We start from the raw sequence: 19,849 nt of genomic DNA, 5'->3' as shown, positions 1-19,849 counted from the left end.
TTTTTTTTCATATGTATAATTAGAACATAATACTCTGTCTCTATGGGCTAGAGGTAAGACTGTCTACATCTTACCCTCCTAAGACCCTACCATAGTTTTGCTATTGGTGGGATATACTGAGTACGATGATGATGGTGGTGATGATGATGATGATGATGATGATGATGATGATAACATAATAGATATGAACGAAAAAAATGATGGTTTAAACAAGTTCCTTGTAGTTATCAAAATATCATGATCCTGTGTGCGCGCGCGCGTGTTGTTTTTGCTTACAAGATGAATTTTGTGAGCTGACGTGGCCGACACCCCCTAAGGACCGGGCCACCTGTTGATAACCTTTAAGCCGATGAAAACATTTCCGTTTACTAATACGGTGATGGCATGACTAATCTGGTAACATTAGTTGAACATAAAATGACCTCGATCTTTAAACACCCGAATAAGAAAAAAATGAATAAAAATTTGGGTGAGAAATACACAAACAAAGATCCCCATCAAAATCCTCATCAAACCCCCTTCTTTACCACTTTGTTTTTTCATATTTTACATTTAGTTTTAAGCCAAATACTTCTCCAACTTTTCCACTTCCTCCACACTTCCAATGTATAAAGGCACTCGTTGATGAATCTGCAAAAACCAACATTCCAAAGTCCAAATCAGTTTCAGTTCTAGACCATCTAGTTGACCTGAAAAGTCAAAGTAAACACATATGGCGTACCTCGGTTGGTTGGATGTCAAGTACTCGTTGATGCCCATCGGACCCTTTTCCACCGGCTTGTTCAACCAAGTAACTCATGGGTGCACACTCATACAACAACCTAAGCTTACCATTCTTACTCTTTTTGTCACGCGGGTACCCGTAAATCCCTCCATACAAAAGTGTCCTATGGAAATCACCAACCAAACTACCAATATACCGAGCCGAATACGGCTTGCCCGTGGGACCCGGGTCCTTTAGGTCATCCATGTATTTCTTTAGCTTGCCGTCCCATAGTTGATAGTTTCCTTCATTGAACGAATAAATCTTGCCCGATTTTGGGATTTGAATCTTTTCTTGAGTGAGGACAAACTCACCGTACATTGGATCTAAGGTGAACGCATATACACCAGTTCCTATTGAGAGCACGAAGATTATTGAGCTCGAGTACATGCAGTAACCCGCTGCTAGGAGGTTGTTTCCGGGTTGGCATACGTTAATGATGCACTTTTGTTCAACGCTGTCTAGCTGCATTTTGACATTTTGGTCAAACTCCATCACTTCAAATTCGAAGTTAACATGTATGCGGGACATAAATGGACACTTTCTTTTCTTAGAGCATAACTAATATACACTTTCTAGTTTCTGGTCACAAATCATATTCATGTGATCATGTCCAATGAACACTTTCTTTTAGGGGAAATTTAAAATTTTCCATTTTGACTTAGATATTAATAAAATAAAATTACTCTTTCCAAATTATATGAATTATAAAAACAGTTATTTGACTTTTTTTTATTTATCGCAAACATTTCTATCAATGACACTTGTCAACGCCGCATTTTATTTTAAGTAAAAAATCATTTTTTTCTAGGGCATCTCGTGCATCATATTGGATTTGTTGTGACAAAATGGTTGAATCTGCCATGCCAATGACCAATTTTAGATTTTAATTTGATTTGTTTAGTTTAAGAAGCCAAACTAGACATTTGGAGTAGAGAAGAAACAGAATATACCGTAGAGTCATCACTGATATCAGGGATACACTCATCATTGGGGCTGTAGATTCCGAATATAGAACCAGTTGAAACAGCAGCATCAATGTTGGATGATCCATCAAGAGGATCGAAAACCACAATGTAGTTGCCAGAGTAACTCTCTTCCACAGCCACCGGCACATCTTCCTCCTCGGACGCAATGATTCCGGTTCTTCCACTTGATCTCAAACAGTTTGAAAACACCTATACAATCCACACATTCTCAACTACTTAAAACTCTCATATTGTTTCCAGCTATGTAGCCGATATCGCCGATATATCACCAAAATATCAATGATATATCAGTTATCAGTCCTTGGCAACATATAAATTAGAATATCGGTTCAAAATATCGGTGTCGATGATATCAATGATATTGTCCGATATTGGACAATATTTGACCGATATATCACCGATACCCAGATATTAGTGTTTTATGTCTTAATTATCAACTTTTAGTGTTCAATGATATTGTTTTAAGTCTTAATCAATTCTTACTTTGCTACGATTGTTAGTGTTTTGCAATTTGCAAAAGGTTAATTTGTTCATGGTAGGAGACTATACTGAATTATTAGTGTTAAATTGTTATATATATGAAGTTTACATGATATTAAAATTAACGATATCCCACCGATATCTCACTGCGATAACCGATATCTCATATATCGGTCCTTGACCGATATCCGATATTTTTTCGTATTAACTGGTTAGGTTTCCAGTTTACTACACTTGCAGTAATCATAGAATTAATTCTTGTATGCAAAAAAAATTTTGTTGTCTTATATCTATTAAATTTTAATGATTAAACTTTTTTTTTCAAGGTTTTCACTAGTTGCACCAATTGATTTAACTTATAAAAACCCGAATATAGCATTGCAATGTGTTTAAATTTAACTAGATTTCGATATATATTTCAAAGAAACCAGAGTAATATTAAAATATTTATATTAAAATATTATTCTTTCCGTCCCATTAAAAGCGCCCATATTTCCTTTTTTATTTGTCTCATTACAAATGTTCACTTTCAAAATTTATTAACCAATTTCTATATTTACAATTAAATATACACAACTAGCATTAATAAACAATATTGTTGGATCCAATTTCCAGGGGCATTATTGTCATTTGATAAACAAAAAAAGTAATCATTCAATCTACCTTAAACTTTGTGTTTTTCAAACTATGACATTTTTAATGGGACGGGGGGGTATTTTTTTTATATGACTGTATTTAATACATTTAATATCAATGTGTAGATAAATATAAACACTTTGCAACGTGATATTTGGTTTTTTATATAAGTTGTCCCGCATTAGAAGTAAGAAAAACTAAATAAAAATAAACAGAAATAAAAGTCAAATCAACTGATACACATAGTAAAATGTTTTGGTGTAAGAGGTAACACTTCATATAGAGGCTTTGTGTAACACGATGCGCTTTGGAGCTCAAAACGCTCCACTACACATGGTCTGAATAATATAACCCTGTTTTACTTTACGCTGAAGGAGCATTTCTATCTTCTAAGATAGGGTAAAGTTTGTTCTACTAAGTGGGCACAACAAATAGTTTGCTATGAATAGGATTTTACTGAGTATGTTTGTTTGTTTTGAACTTATATAACCAACCTCATTGGAGACGACATCGAGCTTCTTCTGATCCTCTCCCTGAACATTTACGGCTCCCTGGACTCCAGTGAGGTTGGAAATGCTAGCGCGTTGCACCAACGATGCAATCTGCTTACACGCCATTGAAATGCTAGACAAAACGATAGTAAGTTCGGCATCAATGACTCCAGATTGCTCTTGCTTCAACAACCAGTTTGTTAACGTCTCAATCTGATAAGAGCTTCTCTTCTTTACTGACTCAGCCTCGGATGCCACCGCCATGCATCGTCCTCTTCCTGTGGTGGTGGCAGTCGCAGCCACAGCCGCCAACGGTCTCTTGGAACATGTAAAGAGTGTGGTGTTTAGAGGGGAAATACGTGAAATTGAGTGGGAACTTGAGAAGTGAAGGAGGTTTGAAGATGTGGTTGCTGCCATGGCTATCTTTCCAAAGGGAATGATTCCTGTTTTTCTTGGATTTTATATAATATTTTCGATCATACAAAAAAAATAAAGAAAATTTGAGATTGGGTTATGGAAAATGTAAGGTGATGAGGGGGTGTGTTATGATGGGTCCCAGATATCCACCACTCATTTGTGATCCTTTAGAATTTATAAAAATATTCTTTGGAATCAATATTTGGGCTACATTGTGGGTTGAGTTGAGCATTTAGGCCTAGCAAACTGGCCCTTAAAAAACCCTGATATAGTGGGTGAAATATTGTGGGTGGTTTTATACATAGAAATATGAAATATTAAATCAGATATATAATAAGATTAAGGTTGGTTTTATACTTGATATTAAAACCACATGTAGGGATGCCTAAGGATGGTTAAAATGTAATATTAGTTGTACATTTTCCTGAATCAAACATTAACTGAAAAGACAAATTAATAGTTTCTTTTATTATGTTATTTAAAAGCGGCCTCAGCGTTCATAAGGTCAGTTTTACGATTCTATGTACATAAAACAAATAATGAGCATATTGATCTTTTTAACCTGAGTGAATGGTAGAAATTATATTGACCATAAAAAAGGTGATAAGAGAGAAGTTATGCATGTATGAAATGACAACAAGCACTGGCAAGTGCTCTTTTTAGTAACTGTTTACGAAATGGAAACACACTTTCACGTGACAGGTAGACAGAAAGCAGTTATTAAGTGTTTACAAGCACCACATGCTCAAGTTTTTCTTCTTTCTATCCCTAAAGATGGTTTGGCCCACATATGTGGCGGTGAAGTATCACGCTATACTTAAGTATCGCCTCACGATTCCCCTATTTCTGGTTTATGAGATACGCCTTGTTTGTGGAAAGGCGTGTTTTGACTCCTTTGGGGAGCACGCAGTACATTGTTGAGACTTCCCAATGTTCCAAAACCGACACGGTTTGGTTAGGCGTGTTCTATTTTACATACTTAGGCGAGCCGGGATTTCGTTTTCATATGTCTGATAAAAGCTTAACTGACGGATAGGAATAAGGCCTTGTCTGGTTCGGTTCATTTACAGCCCAAGATAATAGTGTGGCTAGGAATTGGATGACTTGAATGACCTTAGATTGATCCTTAAGACTACACTTCACAAACCATAGTTTAAATACCAATTTATTTATGTTGTTATCCTTTTTTGAATTATGTGGCGGTTGGAAATCGATTTCTATAAGTAGATACGTAAACCAATCGAACTGCTCGTGAGCTTGAGCCATGTTTAAAGGAGTCCGAGCACGAACCTAGATTGATGCTCTTAACAAAAAGCAAGGTTGTGCCCAAGCTTCTTTTCCAAAGCTTGGCTAAATTCACAAGGCTAAACGAGCATATTAATTACATGTAGCAATTTTATTAAAATTATAAATATAAATATAATGAACATTATTGATATGCGTGTACATAATATAACTATGACACATAAGTATATAACTAAATAATATATGCCGTGTTACCATGTACAAACTAAAACTGCAAATGCACGTATAAAGAATATTATAAACGAGCCGAGCTCAAACTTACATAAGCTCACGAGTCAAGCTCAAGATCTAAGTTGAAAAAAGAAAAAGAAAAAGAAAAAAAAAAGAAAGAACGAAAAACAGAACTCATCTACCCCTCTATTTTAGTGGTTTTTTTATATTGAGATTTTTGTTGTGTGAAGAAGTGACAGGTTCAAGGAAACGTGATTCTAGTTCACAGCAAGGTAGGTCACAAGCAAACTTTGCCCAGACTTAACTTTGATTTTACTACCAGCGAGTGCACATGGGGCGTGCAAGTACAGACTGTACAGTTTATCAAAATGGGTATCCAAATATAAAATGAAGATTAAAATAGGAGATTCATCAAGAGAGTAGTAGAACCATATACATTTGATATTTCTTAAAATGAGTAGCAGAATAAATAATTAACAACTTAAAAAATATACTAATAACAAAAAAAAAACACCAACTTAATAATACAACTAAGGTTACTCTAAAATCTAAATCAAAATCAAAAGAACAACCACCCAATTCAAAGTTTTACTTAAAGATATAAACCAGGGTTTAGCGGTCTGAGAATTTCCATTAGTTATGCACCATCCAGTACTTCAATGTGTAGTAGGGTCTCACCATCTTCATTCGCCTTCCCATTCGCTTGACTTCTCGACCTCTATATCACCATTATCATAATACTCGTTTAGTTAATATCATCATTAATATTGTTATTATTATCTTATAGATTTTATCCAAAGTCATAATAATTACCCGATCTACAGGATCTCCAGAGTTTCCATTCACGAGTTTAACGTTTTCTACTTTCATTCGGCCATCCTTGCTAACAGGTAAGGAAAGGGCACCTGCATTGCGATCAGGCATCTCTGGCAACTTCTTGTCAACAAAGAACACGACCAAATTAACTGCGTACCTGCAATAATAACGATAATAATAAGTGACTTGCATAACTGGTCATTGCATGTGTGTTGAAGCGTTATCTTACCAGGCCACAACAACATCAACTGTGTAATGTTTACGAGACGCGATAATTAATAAACTCTGTATCACAACCACCAACCAGGCACACTGCTTTATAAATCTACATGAAAAAATCAAAAGAAGTTTGCATGTTATGAAAACTACTTTATCAAGCCAATAATTTAGTAAATATAGTTCTAATGTTGTTAAAAAAGGTACGTTAAGTTTGCAACTTTACCTCTGACTACCGTATTTTTGATACGTACGCACGAATACGAGAGAAAAGATCATGTGAGACGAAAATATCAAATCCCCACAACCATAAAGAACGCCCCGGGGAACTGCAAGTTCAGATGTTAACATTAGAAACCAACTTAAATGCATTAGCAACAAAAAGATTATTATAAAGAAACAAATTATACAACTTACTGATTATTAGAGTTTCAAAAGGATTATCGGGACGAGGTAGTGTTGCAAACCGTGAACCCTACAATCATGTACAAAATTTCATTTGATTGTACAAATAAAAAGATTCTTATAGAGAAAACAAACAAATGATTTAGTAGAGAATATTATACCTCGCGACAATGATAATTTGGACCAGGGAGTACAGTTGAATAAAATGTTATGATCCGGAGAATTTGACAAGCCTGCACGACACATATGTTAACAAAATGGACATTAGTCTTTTTTTAACCTAACAATTTAACCGTTACAAAATCTTTTAGTAAAAGGAAACCCTATCAATATCGATACTAGACACAACCACCATTAGCGCAAATGTTACCAGTTACCACATGTCTTCTTGCGATTGGCGGTCAAATTATCAAACACTACCAATGTTTTGGTCAAATGTTTATTATAGTGTTCTTCCACATAATCATGTGTATGAAATAAATACCAGCCATAACAATGTGACAGTGTTGAAGGGTGTCCTTGAATTCAGTACACTGTTATCTCACTTTACTAAAAAGCACAGAAACATAAGCATTAATTGTGGTACAAATTCCCACTTACAACTAGAAAAGCAAGAACTCTGCACCATATGAGAACTGTGTAGATCTTTTTGCTCTTGAGTATGAAAGGATGGAAGGTCCACTGTACCAGAACAACACTGGATCAGGACAAAATGTACATACCAATCATAAATGCAATGTAGGTTACTTTAACGAATTACATTAAATAGATTACCAGGAAGAAGGATAAAAAGACAAATGTGAATACGGTCTCACTGACATATGCTCTTTCCTGCCCTAGTTCCTATAAACCATACATACATTCACAAATATTTAGGATTAAAAACTTTATCTTCCCTGTAACATTCACAAATATATATCTAGTACAAACAACTTTTAACATGACAAGTTTAAGAAGCATTAGAGTAAGAATGCTTAACACCACAGCAGAGTTATTGATATGGAAAACGGTAAATAGTGACAAGCTACCTACACGCTACGCGATGAAATAGCGGGTGCTATTTGATGTTTAGCGATAACATATTAGGGAAGATCGGTGCTCTTTGGTCGATTAAAATGCCTAAAAATTCAGTTTTTAATATTTAAAAAAATAGAAAAAGAAAACCCAAATTGCCGCTATTTCACGCTATACATAAGATAGTGTGGGATCATCGTTTCACTACGCTGCTCTTAACAACTGCGCACTAGAGTAAATATTAGTATGCTATAGTTTTAAACAACTCTTAACTCTAGTTAATTTTCTTATAACGTAATAATGATTACGCTGATGCTTCTTACACTTGTCACGTTAAAATCTGTTTGCATCTGATCATAACGTAACGAGTAATGGAGCCCTAATTTATACTTACAGGCAGCAAAAGGAAGCCAGAATCCTGAAGAATCGGTCCGGGACGATGAAAATAATGAACTCCTCGAGCTGCTAGACCATGAATATACTGTAGAAAATACACCGAAACAAAGAATAAGTATGATAAACATCATACAACAATATGAATGGTAATTAACCTATTAAAGTGTAAAATAACGAAGAAAAAAGATGATTAGGTAAAGGATCCGTACAGGTAAGTTGATCCAACAAATAAGAAACGTAATTAAGAGTACTGAAAACGATCAAACAAACCTGACAGATCAAACCGCCTAGAATATATTTCCAATTCTCCACCAGCAGATTAATTTCGGTTGTAGTTTCCGCACAAATTCTTTTCCAAAGCTAATAATAAATAAATAACAAATCAATTCATAAATTGATCACTTTATCTAAATCTAAGAGAGAATACTAACAATTATAATAATAAAAATAATACCTTAGAAGATTCGCGACGAATGTAAAGCGACATCGTATGATGAGAGCCAATGCCATATCACATCGGCATCGCTCTTCAAAATCAACGGAAACCGATTTATTATTTATCGAAAATTAATATGTCAAATCGAATAGTCTGAGAGCGGTTTAGGTTTTCGATTGACGAATTGGTTTGAATCGAGAGGATTAGGATGAAATTGAAAGAGAGATGGAATGGAATAATAATTATATTATTATTATTATTATTATTATTATTATTATTATTATTAAAATTAAAAAAAAAATAGGTTGAATTTATTAAGGATGGATTTCAAGAGTGAAACGCGAGTTGAACACGGAGAGACCGTTGAGAGACAAATAATGATAATTATAATAAAACATATTAAAAAGAGAGTTTAGTTTTTTGGTTATACATTGAGCCGCCCTAAGTTTTCCGATATTCGGTTTCGGTCCTTGTATATTATGGAGATAACGAAAGTTCTTTCTAGTTGGACTTGAAATCTTCGGTCATTCATTGTCATCGTATCTGTCACTAATCGCCCCCACCACCATTGATGGTGGGGGTGCATCAGGTGGCAATGATCAATATGAAGGGGCGCCCAATAGCCCAATAGGTGACGACATTCAAATTCGTTACTAATTTGAATTCATTTTGATGCAATTTCAATTTCTTTTGAGTTCTAACTCCGTTAGACTTTGTTTCTTTTAAAACAATTAAGCAAACTAAATGAATCCTAAATAACTTTCTTGTAATAGAAGTTAATATTTTTCATAAGTATATAGTGATGGTTTGCTTTGCTAATTCTATATTACTAAACTTCTATAAAACTTATATCAAGTAAAATGAGAAGTGTTATACTGTTGAACGGTTGTGAGACGTATTACACGTTTAACACATTTATTGAACCCAGACACATGTAGATTAATATTTTATTTACTTAAACACTAACACGTACATATTTACACAGAGGTTAAACGACACAATACATTTAACATGATTAAATTTTGGAATGTTAATACATGAAGTGAAATAATACGAATGGCGTGTTAAAATGATTATTGCCACAACTTTAAACACACAACAAATATTAATAGTAAGTAGATGTAGAAAAGGTTAAATTTTGTAATAATATAATTAATTATTTAGAGTCAAGAAGACCATGCACATGATGGACAACACTAAGGACTACTTTTTATATTTGTCATAAGACCATCTGTAGTGGTGGCCTTATTGTCGCGTTATGAAGCCATAATGTATGGGAACCCCCCCCCCCCCCCCCCCAGGCATTATGGGTGGCATTATGAATGGGTATTTTGGGTGGCGTTATGTACATAACTTGCAAGGGCCCATATTTTAAGGAGAGTTGTGTGAAATAAGGAGAGAGAGTGGAGGAATAAAATAATGATTGTGGGGGAGTTATGAACATTTTTCCACTACACTTGTTCTTTGCAAAACTTTGAAATGTTAAGCAACACATGGTGTAAAATGCCTAAGGGTGCCTAGTTTTAACTACGCATGGTCTAACTATTAAAAGGAATATATATTTATATATATTTTAAAATTAGCTTTTATCCCCCGTATTACGGGGGTTGTTTTATATTATTTGTTTATAAATATTCATTTATTTTTTGGATTTTTATTTTTTTTATTGTATGAAAGTTAATAATATACTTATTGTTTAATGATAAATTGTTTCACAAATAAATGAGATGTTATAACCCGGTTTAAAAGCTATATGGGTTTGATGAGACTCAAGACACGTTTATTTTTTTACTATAAAATTGGTTTTTTAATTATAAATATTATATATCTTTTTTAAAATAAATCATATATTAATTTTTAGTATATCCCTACTTTATAGGATTTTTATACCAAATATTTGGTGAGATTAGTTTTTAATTTAATGAGATGTTATAACTCATTTAAGAAATATCTGGGTTTGATGAGACTCAAACCCGTGAATTCGGGTCAAATGCATAAGAAGCCTCCATTTAAAAATCAAGCAAATGTGGCGACTCCAAAAAATGGGGAGCGGCCACATCGCAACTCGTAGGATTTTTATGTTTTCGTTTATATTTATTATAGATTATATTAAAACAAAAGCTAATAAAATAACTTTATATATAATGTAATGGAGTCACATCCACATGTTCATTAATATTGGTTAAATATTTGTAAGAGCATTTCTAACCTATTCTTTAAAGTTGGTAAACTCGTATAATTTAGGGTAAATTTTGAGAAACCATCCAAATCACATCTTTAATCCATTCCCTATTATATGGATGAGTTATATGACAACTAAAGTAAAAACCTAAATATAGGGTATCATTTTTATTCATACCATATAATATATCAACTATTGCCCAATCACCATATGGATAAAGTTAAAATACAAAGTACAACAAAAATGAGAAGTTATCCATTGATCTTAAATTTAGATGGTGGAGATTAATTTAAGAATACAAATTGATGAAAAGGGCATTAAGTAATAACCCATTTATGATGACTTTCTATCTCCACATGCAATGCACATGTCAATTCTTCCATAATTTGAAAACATCTATAACTTTTTCATACGTTATTTTTTTAGAAATTTTTTTTTACCGTAATAACAAGCTTTTTTTTATCTTTAATATGAATATCATATTGATATATAAAAATAAAAAAATGGTGGGTTTTTGTTATATTGTGTTATTTTGTTGTCCATTGTGTTTTTTAATTGAGTTTATATGCATTGTGTTATAGATTTTCGTCATTGTGTTTTTAAATTGTTACTTATATTAAATATAAAAATTAAAACAACGATTACGTCATTGTGTTTTTGTGCTCAACATTTGTCTTTTTACTTATCATTGTCTTTAACATTCACTTAATTTGAGAAAAATAGTGTTATGTCAATGTGTATTACGTTCAAGTCATTGTGTAATATGTAGTTTCCATTATGTTTTATGTTTAAGGTCATTGTGTTATATGTATTTTACCATTGTGTCTTACGTTTCAGGTCATTGTGTTATATGTATCCATTATTGTGTTTTACGTTACAGGTTAACGTGTGATATGTATTCATTATTGTGTTTAGTCTTAGATAATTTGTTGGTATTTTTCACTACATTTACATATTAGTATTACACAACGGTGTTATTAGTATTTACAAAAAACATAATGATGAGTTCAAAGACACAATGGTGAAAAAACACAATAACAAACAGAAAGATACAATAACGAAAAAAGACACAATAGTAAGCAAAAAGACACAATGGCATAAATTTTTTATATAACAAAATCATACACGTATTAAAGACAAAACACGCTTGTTGTTATGGTGAACTTTTTTAAAAAAACTATCATATGAAAAAGTTATAGACGTTTAAAAATGATGAGGGAATTAACATGTGACTTACATATGCAGAGAGAAAATTTGTACTATTATTTTTATACATTTTTTCTTTTGGTCTCTACTTGACACATGTCAATTTTGTATGGTTTCTCACACTTCTCATTTTTGTTGTCCTTTATAGAATAACTCAACCCTCATCGTATACCATATAACAAGACAAAAGAGAGAAGAATAAAAAAAATAAAAGAATTTATAGATGTGACTTGGGAATAAAATATGAAAGATTTTTGAAAAATAATAAATAAATTTTTAAAATGGTATTTTTTAAATAAATTATAGATAAAAATATATGGAATGACTGAAAATGCTCTATAACCTATCTATGAAGTAAAATATTAAATGGTTTTGAGTTTTTAGAAGATTGTTAAAACTTAAAAGTAAGTTTGACTGTTAACGATAAAGTGTTCCAAGAATAAATTATTATAAGATTAATGTATAGGAAGAGATGTATTTGATTTACCAAACATATCTCCTGAATGAAATATAATAATAAGGAAATCTAGACACGTAACAACCTTACGTTGATTAGAATAATATGATAAACTAAGAATATAGGTTACAATACAACTAGAGTTAATGGCCATTTTCGTCCCTGTGGTTTGCTACTTTCGTCACTTCAGTCCAAAATTTTTAATTTTGTCAATTTAGTCCTCATAGTTTTAAATTTTAGCCAATTACGTCCCATCCGTCTAACGGGATCCAGCTATGCCGTTTGTTTAAGGGTATTTTTGTCTTTCTGTTTTTAATTTTGAGTTAATGGTCATTTTAGTCCATGTGGTTTGATATCTTTGCCAATTCAGTCCAAAGTTTGAAAATTTGTCAATTTAATGTTCAGTTTAATTCAGTTTTTTTTATTTTTTATGTTTTTTGTTTATAACCCTAAAGAGCATAATTCAAGCCCAAAACCATCGAGCAACCTCAAATACTGGTATGCATTTACTCTGTTGACAACAGTAATCATACCCCCCCCTATATTTAGTTTCTAGACATTTCCTAAAATCTTCTCCATGGTGGAATTCAATGGTAAAGTGGTCAAGGTAATTCCCTGGAATCGAATTATACACAAAAAACTAAAAATTGTTTTGTTGATTAATGTATAATAGTTGATTACGACCCAGATTTTCGTTATGTTATGTTAATCTCTAAACCCTAAATATTATGCATTCATCAAAGAAACAATTTTTAGTTTTTTCCGTACAATTCGGTTTCACGGAATTGCTTTGACCACTTTACCATTGAATTCCACCATGGGGGAGAGTTTAGGAACCGTCTAGAAACTAAATACAAGAGGAGGGGGTATGATTACTGCTGTCGACAGAGTAAATGCAGACTTGTTTTAGGCTTGGATAATGCTCTCTAGGGTTATAGAAAAAAACTGACTTAAATTGACAAAATTTCAAACTTTGGACTGAATTGGCAAAAGTATCAAACCACAGGGACGAAAATGACCAATAACTCAAAATAAAAAGGAGAAAGACAAAAATACCCTTAAACTAACGGCATAGCTGGATGCCGTTAGACGGATAGGATGTAAATGGCTAATATTTAAAACTACGAGGACTAAATTGACAAAAATACAAATTTTGGACTGAAGTGGCGAAAGTAGCAAACCACAGGGACGAAAATGGCCATTAACTCATACAACTATTATAAATATATAATAAACTAATAACTATAATAAGTTATATTTGTAATATAAAGATGTATTTATACATTTAGGTAATGTTTGGCATGTATGAATAACATAGTGAATGGAATAATTCATTAGGTGGGAATGAAGAAAGTGGTGTTTGGTTGCTCAATGGAATGGAATCATCCATTACACATGAAATCTCATTCCACCAAAACCATTCATTCTCACCCACCCTTCTTTTTTTATTCAATTCCTCACTCACCATATTTTCTCAACACCACCACCACCTAAAAACAACCACCACCACTACCATCGCCACCACCTACCGCCACCTTCACCGTTGCCACCACTTTCGTCGTCGTCACCACCTTCGCCGCCGCCACCACCACTGTCATTGCCTGACAACCACCTACGTCGACGCCACAATATCATCGCCATCACTACCAATGCTACCACCGCCACCCCAACCACCAAAACCACTGCGCCTGACCGCCACCACCACCATTTTCGTCGCCGGAGCTACCACCACCACCGACGCCATTTCAGTTTTTTTTATTTTTTTTTTGTAGTAAAAATATATATATATATATTGGGATATGAATATTTTTATTCTTTCTATTTCATTTCTACAATTTTTTTTAATATCTAACAACATAAAGTAATTCCAATAAGTTAACCAAACAAGACAAATGAATGATAATGATCTATTTCATTCTCTCATTCAATTTTCTCTTCATTCCATTACTTCCAACTAAACATACCCTTTGTCTAAGGATTTAACTTTCATACTTCGATGAGCTACAAGTAGTACAAGTCAATATTATTGCATGGCATACAAGTATGTAACCATGTAGGTGTTAATTTAGATTAAATAAACATTTTTTTTACTAGTTTGAGGCATGTGTATTATACGGATAATTGATGAAAAATTTAAATTTTAACTGCTAAGTGAAATACAATCAACAAAATGATTATACATTGTTAATACAATTATAATTTATATTAAAATTATAGAAACTTGCATAACTAAGATTACACAAATATGTTACAAATAAGTAAAAACTTCCTTGTACATTACATTTTGTGGTTGTATTAGTCGGTATAAATTATTTATCCAAAATCAAAATCTTTAGTCCATGTATGTTTGTAACTTTTGATAAGGTAACGTATAGGTCTGCTTGTAATTCTTGATATACCCATGTATAGTTGTCCGTGTGACAAATAAGGTTCTTTCAAGTATATACAAACCTTAGATAAATGATAATATATCCATACACATAAAATATCATACATTTAAATCAATTAATATGATGTCATTTGAGATCACTTACTCGTGTTTATCCAAAAAAAACATTATTATCTAAAAAACAAGATTACTTAACGTTGATGATATAATCACTCTTAGAATCTTTAAAATTTGAAATTGATTAAGCAACATATAAAACAAAAAAATAAAATATAACAAAATAATTTATTTCATTTGATATGAATGTAATTGTCAGGAAAATGACAAAGACATACTAACCTTAAAGATGACATACTAACCTTAAAACCATTGTTCAAACAACAGTGATTATTCTAAGTTAGCAGTGTGTTAGAATATTTAAATTTGCATAAGGTGAATGTAGTGATTCTTATTTATAATAGCTGAAAGTATTTGATAAGGAATGTTTAAATTTTGAATACTAATCCCGGGTTAAAATTTAATTAGGAACATGATTAAGTTATAAATAATAAAAAAACAATAAATATTTTTGTTAAGCTACATTATAATTATGTGTAAATCTTAATGAATTTATATAACATATTTTAGTAATAAATGTTATAACTTTAATTTAAAATTAAATACTTATGTATAGCTTTATTATTTTGAATATAAACACTTTAATTATGTACTAACCAACAAATAATACTAACATAACTCAGTTCGTTGTATATGTATAAAAATAAAATTAATAAGCTAATAAATATTGAAATTATGTAAATAACTGATGAAAATGATATTCTATGTTTCAGTATCCTAAATGATTTTTGAAAGTGAAAATAGTAGGATGAGATGGAAACAAAAAAAAAAATTTGTTTAAATTAAATTTATATAATTATATAAAAAAAGTATAAATCAAGTAATAAAATATATGTTTCTGAAACATTTTGGTCTGAGTTATAAAAGAAAATATTTAAAACTAAATATTGATCTTCTTTTTGCTACCTTTATATTACTGCACAAAAAAATCATATAAATTAATAACAAATAGTTCATATTATAAATAGTTATGCATATGGATTATAATTATAATATTTAATTTCAATGATTAGTGCTAAACACCAAGATATATATAATAGGTATTCTCAATGTTTGCAATATTTATACAAAATGTTTGGAGAAAATTAAGTAAATTCACATTTTCTTGAGTTCAAATGCATATGAGAAATTTTAAATCCAAATTTGAAACCAATCTTATATAAAAAATTATGCATGTCTGCTTGAAACCCAGTTTATCAACAATTTATAGTTTATTACCTTACAAATTCAATTTCTAATTTATTATCATACAAATCCAAATTCTTCGACAATGATTCAACTTTATTTTCTTTAATGTGCAATTAATTACATATAATTTTAAAATTTTATTCTAATAGGTTGCAACTTGAATTTTGACATTTCCTTATTTTCTTATTTTACCATTAGTGTTAATATATGAATCGGTTAGGATTTATGTTTAATAAAAAAAACATGAATATTGAAATGGCTTAAAGATAAGTATCATATATAGCAATTGGTTTAAAAAAAGATAAGGGAGGCTATGAAATTGACAAGTGACAATAATTGGTAGTCTTTTATTAAAGTAGATAGATTTAAAACAATTTTAAATATCATTGGTTTTTCGTTTTCATCTTTAATCACACATTATGAAATAATTGTAAGAAATAGTTTATAAACTAAGTAACGTTCATTAAGTCAAAGTTAAATAGTTTATAACTAAATTGTTACATATTCAATCATGGATAATATTAGCGACACCTATTAAAACGCATCTATTCATGTTACTGAATTAACTCTTGACATAATAATTTTAGGTGATTAGTAATAAATTCAAAAATCAAAGCAAATAATTGTCTTTACATTAATTTTCAAGAAGAGCTTATCATTTGTTAACCCGGATGGATGACCCGGATGTTCCGGGTTCGAATCCTGATTCTAACCGGATTTTACCAGAGCATTAAAGTATGTCGTGCCTTCGGGCCGGTTGAGCCAACTGAGTTTTACCGGGAACGCAAAGCCAAACTTGGATACCAGCGTGGATCCCGATCATGTCAACATATTTGGCCTGAGTGGGGTGGTGGGGCGCGATGTGTTCGCGCAGTGAGATAACTTAACTGTGAAAGTCACCGTTTGAAAAAAAAATTGTTAACATATATGTTCGTCACTTTGTCTAATAAAAAAAATATGATGTAATTGAATTAACTAGTTTATAAATTTCTATATAAACAGAGTTATATAATAATATAGTTTTAAGAACTTTTAACCATAACAAAAACTAAAGCTCTTAGGCTAAATTTTTATAAATATAAGAGAGAAAGAAAATATACTAACAAGTTAAAGATAGATTGTACTAGTAAGAAGACACATAACAAAAGTAAAACCATCGTGATAAAACAAACTTAGTTGTTTAATGGCCTCTTAATAATTTTATATGTGAACCGGTCAAATATAGAATGTGTTTGGTTGATTTAAAAGACACTACTTAATGTTAATGTCGTGTCAGAGCCAAAAAAATTTTCAATTGGTTTTCTATTTTCTAGTACTCGAATTTCTAGTAACCTGATACCATAATTCTCAAATCGGTTCAAACCAGGTCAAGCCACATAATAAAATACAATACTATAAAATAGCATCAATCAATACACACGTATACTCCCATAAGTGATTTAGATGGATCTATGTAACATCCCGAAATTTCTAAAGTAATATTTATTATATTATTTTGTCGGGTGAAATAAACGAGTTAGTGGAACGATAATAATAATAGCAAAATATGAAGACTTAGTAGGATAATTAGATGGGATTAGATATGGACCAAAAGGAAATATGGGCCTTCGGTCCATGGGCTTAAGGGAGTATAAATACCCCCTTAAACCCCAATCATTTCCATTCCATCCATTTATCCATCCTAATCTCTACACACTCCAAAACACACACAACCCGAACCAAGATCCAAAGGCGAGGACCCGAGCTCGTTGGTGCTAGATCGTCGTGACGAACCAAAGCAACAAGACCAGCTCGTGTTCGTAGTTCGACTCATTTACGGTACGTTTATATCGAGAACTTGTTCGTTTAGGTTTGGATTAGTATAGAAATGATAGATCTGTGTTTGTATGGTAAAAACGAATCCAACAAAGCTAAACTTACTGAAAATGGATATGATTTGATGGGTTAATCGATTGATAAAAGAACCCGTAACCTATATGCCTAAATCGCACCCTTTAAACATCGATGTTAGGTCGATTTGATGGTTGGGGTTGTAGGCGCTGGTCAGACGATTCCGTGGATACCTAAATCGAGTTATTTGGTTAAGAAACGAAGATGATTAAGGGATTTAAGGACGAACAGTACCTGCAGCTGGACAACTTCGCCTGCAAGCTAAGTTCGCCTGATGAACTTCGCCTGCAAAGCTAAGTTCGCCTGATGACAACTTCGCTGCAAAGCTAAGTTTGCCTGATGACAACTTCGCTTGCAAAGCTAAGTTCGCCTGATGAACTTCGCCTGCAAAGCTAAGTTCGCCTGATGACAACTTCGCCTACGGCCAAGTTCGCCTAACTGGTAACTTCGCCTAATGCCAAGTTCGCCTAATTGGTAACTTCGCCTAAGGCCAAGTTCGCCTAATTGGTAACTTCGCCTACGGCCAAGTTCGCCTGACTGATAACTTCGCCTAAAGCTAAGTTCGCTTAAGGTTTAACTTCGCCTAAAGTCAAGTTCGATTAGAAAATAAATTAAAAACGATAAGTAAAAGTAAGCTAATACTAGGCCACCAAATTAAATCAGGCGAGTATTGATACGTGTAACTTATACAGTCAGCCGAGCTCAGTTAAGGAAGGGATTTACAACTATCGGAGGAAGAAGCAGAGTTCAGGTGAGTTCCTAGCCCCATTCCTTGTTATGTTTTCGGGGTTGTGTGCATACTCGATGTGTTGTTAATACATTTATCCTAAGTGATAAGTGTATGCCATATGTGATATATGTGATGGATATGAATGATTGCTTGTCGGTACGCGAACGATCTTCGGATATTGCGCGTACTGTCAGGTCAAAAATAAAGGTACGAATATTATATATCGAAGATGTATGAACATTACAAATGAATACTTGTCGGGGCGTGAACGATCTTCGGATATTGCACGTATCGACAAGAGGTATGGTTGTTAAATGAATGATGTAAAGAACGCCTAGAGTGTTCTTATGCTATAATGTAATTATTGTATATGTGAAGTATGTGTATACAGGTACACGAATGGTATGTGAGTTCTACGTTCGACATAGTAAGTTAGGATGGCAAATCCCTCTAGCTTTTGTCGGACATAGACTCGGCTGGTGATGGCGTAGTTAAGGACTGCGGGCCTTATACGTAAAGTAGATGATAGATGTAAACGTAGATAGGGACGGTGGGCCTTATACGTGTTACAGATAATAGACGACAACGTAGTTAAGGACTGCGGACCTTATACGTATTATAGATAGGCATCAGCATAGGAAAGGACTGTGGACCTTATACGTGCTGTATTTGTATTGTGGTAGCATAGGGGAGGACTGCGGACCTCGTACGTGCTATGGTTTAGGTTGCAACATAGGGAAGGACTGTGGACCTTGTACGTGTTGTGGATGTAGGATGGCATAGGAAAGGACTGTGGACCTTATACGTGCTGTATTTGTATTGTGGTAGCATAGGGGAGGACTGCGGACCTCGTACGTGCTATGGTTTAGGTTGCAACATAGGGAAGGACTGTGGACCTTGTACGTGTTGTGGATGTAGGATGGTATAGGGAAGGACTGCGGACCTTGCACGTACCATAAATGGTGAACATAGGTAAGGACTGCGGACCTTTTACGTGTTCACGGCCTTGAGTACAGGTATAGACGGCGGACTATGAACGTACTCTCGGTAGACTGAGGTTAGTGATTGTAGATATGTATGTATGTATGGTAGTAAGTATGTATGTAGAACAGAAGGGTAACTAGTTAGGTATGGATATGTATCTTCGGATATGTA

General features: G+C 32.9%; 2 protein-coding genes across 2 annotated transcripts; both read right to left on the bottom strand.

The window, feature by feature from the left end:
* Window positions 1-493: 493 nt before the first annotated feature.
* LOC143596373 (fructose-1,6-bisphosphatase, chloroplastic-like) lies at window positions 494-3,866 on the bottom strand. Its single transcript, XM_077075163.1, has 4 exons — window positions 3,363-3,866; window positions 1,717-1,941; window positions 722-1,228; window positions 494-630 (listed from the first exon to the last, which is right to left on the bottom strand). The coding sequence occupies exons 1-4, from the start codon at window positions 3,774-3,776 to the stop codon at window positions 559-561; spliced, it is 1,218 nt and encodes a 405-aa protein (XP_076931278.1). The 5' UTR covers window positions 3,777-3,866; the 3' UTR covers window positions 494-558.
* Window positions 3,867-5,673: 1,807 nt separating this feature from the next.
* LOC143596372 (phosphatidylinositol:ceramide inositolphosphotransferase 1-like) lies at window positions 5,674-8,774 on the bottom strand. Its single transcript, XM_077075162.1, has 11 exons — window positions 8,554-8,774; window positions 8,370-8,459; window positions 8,098-8,184; window positions 7,464-7,532; window positions 7,290-7,370; window positions 6,851-6,922; window positions 6,702-6,759; window positions 6,511-6,613; window positions 6,298-6,393; window positions 6,066-6,225; window positions 5,674-5,970 (listed from the first exon to the last, which is right to left on the bottom strand). The coding sequence occupies exons 1-11, from the start codon at window positions 8,584-8,586 to the stop codon at window positions 5,890-5,892; spliced, it is 930 nt and encodes a 309-aa protein (XP_076931277.1). The 5' UTR covers window positions 8,587-8,774; the 3' UTR covers window positions 5,674-5,889.
* Window positions 8,775-19,849: the final 11,075 nt, after the last annotated feature.

The sequence above is a fragment of the Bidens hawaiensis genome, unplaced genomic scaffold (genome assembly GCF_021521415.1).
Source record: "Bidens hawaiensis isolate Kalapana, Puna unplaced genomic scaffold, B.hawaiensis_p1.1 tig00046293_1, whole genome shotgun sequence".
NCBI lineage: Eukaryota > Viridiplantae > Streptophyta > Magnoliopsida > Asterales > Asteraceae > Bidens > Bidens hawaiensis.
This window is presented reverse-complemented; position numbering and strand designations above follow the sequence as displayed.